General features: G+C 35.8%; 1 protein-coding gene across 1 annotated transcript; it reads left to right on the forward strand.

The window, feature by feature from the left end:
- The first annotated feature begins 215 nt into the window (after positions 1 to 215).
- LOC118046020 (uncharacterized) lies at positions 216 to 2,979 on the forward strand. Its single transcript, XM_035054780.2, has 3 exons — positions 216 to 372; positions 624 to 820; positions 2,512 to 2,979. The coding sequence occupies exons 2-3, from the start codon at positions 639 to 641 to the stop codon at positions 2,696 to 2,698; spliced, it is 369 nt and encodes a 122-aa protein (XP_034910671.1). The 5' UTR covers positions 216 to 372; positions 624 to 638; the 3' UTR covers positions 2,699 to 2,979.
- Positions 2,980 to 3,553: the final 574 nt, after the last annotated feature.

Genomic DNA, 3,553 nt, shown 5'->3' on the forward strand with positions numbered 1-3,553 from the left:
TTGAAAAATAATATATATATATATAATTTTAGTAAATGATGATTTAAAAAAAAATATTACAAGTTTCAAATATTATGTAATAATTGTATTAATGGAAGCTAATGAGAGTATTTGATTAAGAGGGACAAAAACAAATTAACAAAAAATGTTGGGAATTTTCAAGGTTTGCAAAGAAAAGAAAAGGAAAGAGAGAAAGAAAAGGCACCTAAAAAAAATGACATATGGCAAGAGTTTAGTGGCGACCGTATCCTCACTACAGGGTATTACCACCCGATTCAAGAAACTTACAGTAGTGACGTCAAACCCGAGCTTAAAACCCTAGCGGCATACGCTTCCTCACTCTATCTCCCATCACGAACACAAGTGACAAAGGTTAGCTTTCTATAATCTGGCAATGCTTTTCTTTATTCATTTATTTTTAATCATTCTCTAACTTCATTTATCAAATCCAACATTTGATTTTACTTAAAATAATAATACATTACACAAGCGCCTTGCCTTAAATCTTGTTTTAGCTCACTAATTCCTGGAAATTGGGTATTCTTTTGATTTTATCGAGGTAAGATCTGAATTTAATTGCGACCCACATTTTACTTTCGTGATTTTTTTGTTCTTGGGATTAGGTTTGGTAAGCAGGAATGGCATCAAAGCTAACTCAATTGCAATCCAAGGCTTGTCAAGCCTCAAAGTTCGTGTCTAAACACGGTAGTGCTTATTACAAGCAGTTGTTAGAACAGAACAAGCAATATATCCAGGACCCACCTTCTGTTGAGAAATGCAATCTTTTGTCCAAGCAATTGTTTTACACTCGCCTTGCCAGGTCAGTCTCTCTTACTCCAATTCCATGACTTTGTTTCCCACTACAAAAAAATTGGACATGTACATGATATCAATTTATTGCATGCTTCATAGATTTTTAAGTTTGCCACTTTTATCTTGGATTTCTGTGATATGGTATTTGCATCATTTACTTGTTTCTCTAGTTGGGATTTCTCGTATTGAAGACCTTGTGAATGTCATCAATTGTTAGGTTATCAAACTGTTGCAGATGCCTGCAAAATTCTGAATTGTGTGCAACCTCGTACTAGGTGGCTGTTTATGCTTAATTGTGAAATTTGGGATTGGATGATCTGTCTGATCTTAACCATCAAGTTGGATCTGTTTTGGGTTGTTTGCATTGCATGTGAATCCTAAATTAAGCTGATGTATGGAATCGGCAAATATGACAATGTGGCACAGATTGTTTTAGCCTACGAAACAGTATTTGACTAGCTCAATCTGTAAACATATTCCATAGATCATGTCATGTCATTTGCTTGTGTGGGTGTCCATGTGAATTGGTTGGATTACATCAGTAAGCCAAGTAGTGGTTTTAGGCACGCAGAAAGGATTTGATCGAGCTTAAGCCTCATTTCTCATTTTTAGGGAATGTCTTTCATCCTGCTATGAGAATGCATCAATGAACTGCCTAAGAACTTTGTACATTAGTTCTGAGAAGAATGGCTTTCACAACTTACTTAATTGAACCTAAATAATAAAAATCAACTCATTTAAGGTAAGAAGGCATTGTTGATAATTTTATTCCCACTGATGCTAGAAATACGAAAATCTATGTGCAATAATCAAGAACTGTTGTTGAACTGGTAAACATTGATGCATTGGAAATGAATCTTTCATGAGCTGATGGAAGGTCAGACCTTCTGTAGATACAGCTTAGACTATTTCCAATACTATAAAATGGAGAACACACTTTCCATAACTTACTGTTTCCAGCTCGTATATATATCCTTTGTTTTCTTCTAGGAAGGTTATGTAATATTGTGCTGTATATATTGTCAGCTAGCATATTTTTGAACTGGATCATGCATTATTTTTCTTGATGCATGTTTCTTATTATTAGATCTAGTTGATATGTGAATTTGTTCCAGGTATCAGAGCAGGATATTCATAAAGCAATGCGTATATGTTGTTTTCTTTCTCCTGTCATATTCATGTTTTCTGAAGGTCATGAACTGATGTGTTTTCAAAAAAGGAGTATGGCAATCGCATTGATAGCTTTCTATATCATTCAATTCTTCCTTGTCTGGAAGACTTAGATGACATCATTAATGTTTTGGATTCCTAACTGGTTGAATCTCATGGAAATTTAGACATATAATTTTGTTTTAGGAACAGGAAATAGTAGAGATGCTAAGGATAGATTCCATAGAGGTGCCTGCAAGATGTATATGTGAAACCAGACAAAATATTTAAAAACACCGAACCTGTGTTGACTGTACATATTCCATGAGTATTCAAATCAGTAATATGTTGTGAACCAAGGGTTAAAAACACATTCCCTTCTTTAAAATTGTTTGCATGCATAGTTTGAAGTAGCATCTTTTTAGCGAATCTATAGAACATTTCTTGCATGCAGAAGTGAGAGAGGCAATATTACCTAAACAGTTCATGCACTTTGTGCTTAGACATGTATTTCTCATATTAATCCATTTATTTGGGTATTTGAAACAGTATTCCTGTGCGTTCTGAAGCATTTTGGAAGGAGCTTGATTATGTCAAACACCTTTGGAAGCACAGGCAGGAGTTGAAGGTTGAGGATGCTGGCATTGCTGCTCTGTTTGGGCTGGAGTGTTTTGCTTGGTTCTGTGCTGGTGAGATAGTTGGTCGAGGGTTTACATTCACTGGCTACTATGTCTAAGTCGTGAAACAAGAAGATAATGCTTTGGAGTTGAACTGATAAAGCTTGAGATTTCTGTTTTTCCCCTTCATCTTGTCGGCAATTGACTATTGCATATATACTAAATTTACTATCCTGCATAAAAATAGAAAAACTGGCCAGGAAAACTCATTTCTGTGATCTTCTGTATTTTAAATTTCTCTTTCCATTTGCCCATGTGCCAGGCAGCTGTCCCTTAGGCCCGATTTCTTTTGCTCAGAATAACGTCTCTGGAAATTCTTACAGGGAAAACTTTTTTTCTAGAGTTGAGTTACTTACTTTCTAGCTTTTAAATGCAATGATGAAAATTATCATGTACTGTTTCTTGTTTGTGATACCATGCCTTATGAGCAGTGTTTGTTTGAGTAGTGGGTGGGGATTAATACTGACCGAGGCCTGCGCTTGACTTCCAGCCCAAGATTTAAAAATTTCAGAACCATGGCATTTTCAGGAAACTGATATGGTTTACTGGAGAAGGTTGTTGATTCACTTGCGTGGAAACTATAGCACCCTGGAATTGATATATATGTTTGCTGCTTTTATGGATTACTGATGCTCATATCTGTTAAACAATCCGTGGCCAAAAGAGCTTGGAAAACTAGTTAAGCAGCATTTGTTTGCGGCAAAAATGGTTGCTGTAGCAATTGAATTGTTCTTCCAATATGAGATTGAATGTGAAAATGATAGTATTTTGTGCTGTTGGCCAGTGTCAGCGTTTTGGGCACTTCTAAATGTCCTGTTCCTCTTGGAGGAAACTTACTGTGCAGTCACTGGAGCAACAACAGAGCAAAATACCTCAAGCAAGCAGTTCAACAAGAGTGAATCATAAATAAAAAG

The sequence above is a fragment of the Populus alba genome, chromosome 18, assembly GCF_005239225.2.
Source record: "Populus alba chromosome 18, ASM523922v2, whole genome shotgun sequence".
Taxonomy (NCBI): domain Eukaryota; kingdom Viridiplantae; phylum Streptophyta; class Magnoliopsida; order Malpighiales; family Salicaceae; genus Populus; species Populus alba.

Coding starts and splice junctions, on each gene's coding strand:
- LOC118046020 (XM_035054780.2), top strand. CDS start 639: ATGGCATCAAAGCTAACTCAATTGCAATCCAAGGCTTGTCAAGCCTCA. Junction 821..2,511: donor TTTTACACTCGCCTTGCCAG/GTCAGTCTCTCT, acceptor TATTTGAAACAG/TATTCCTGTGCGTTCTGAAG.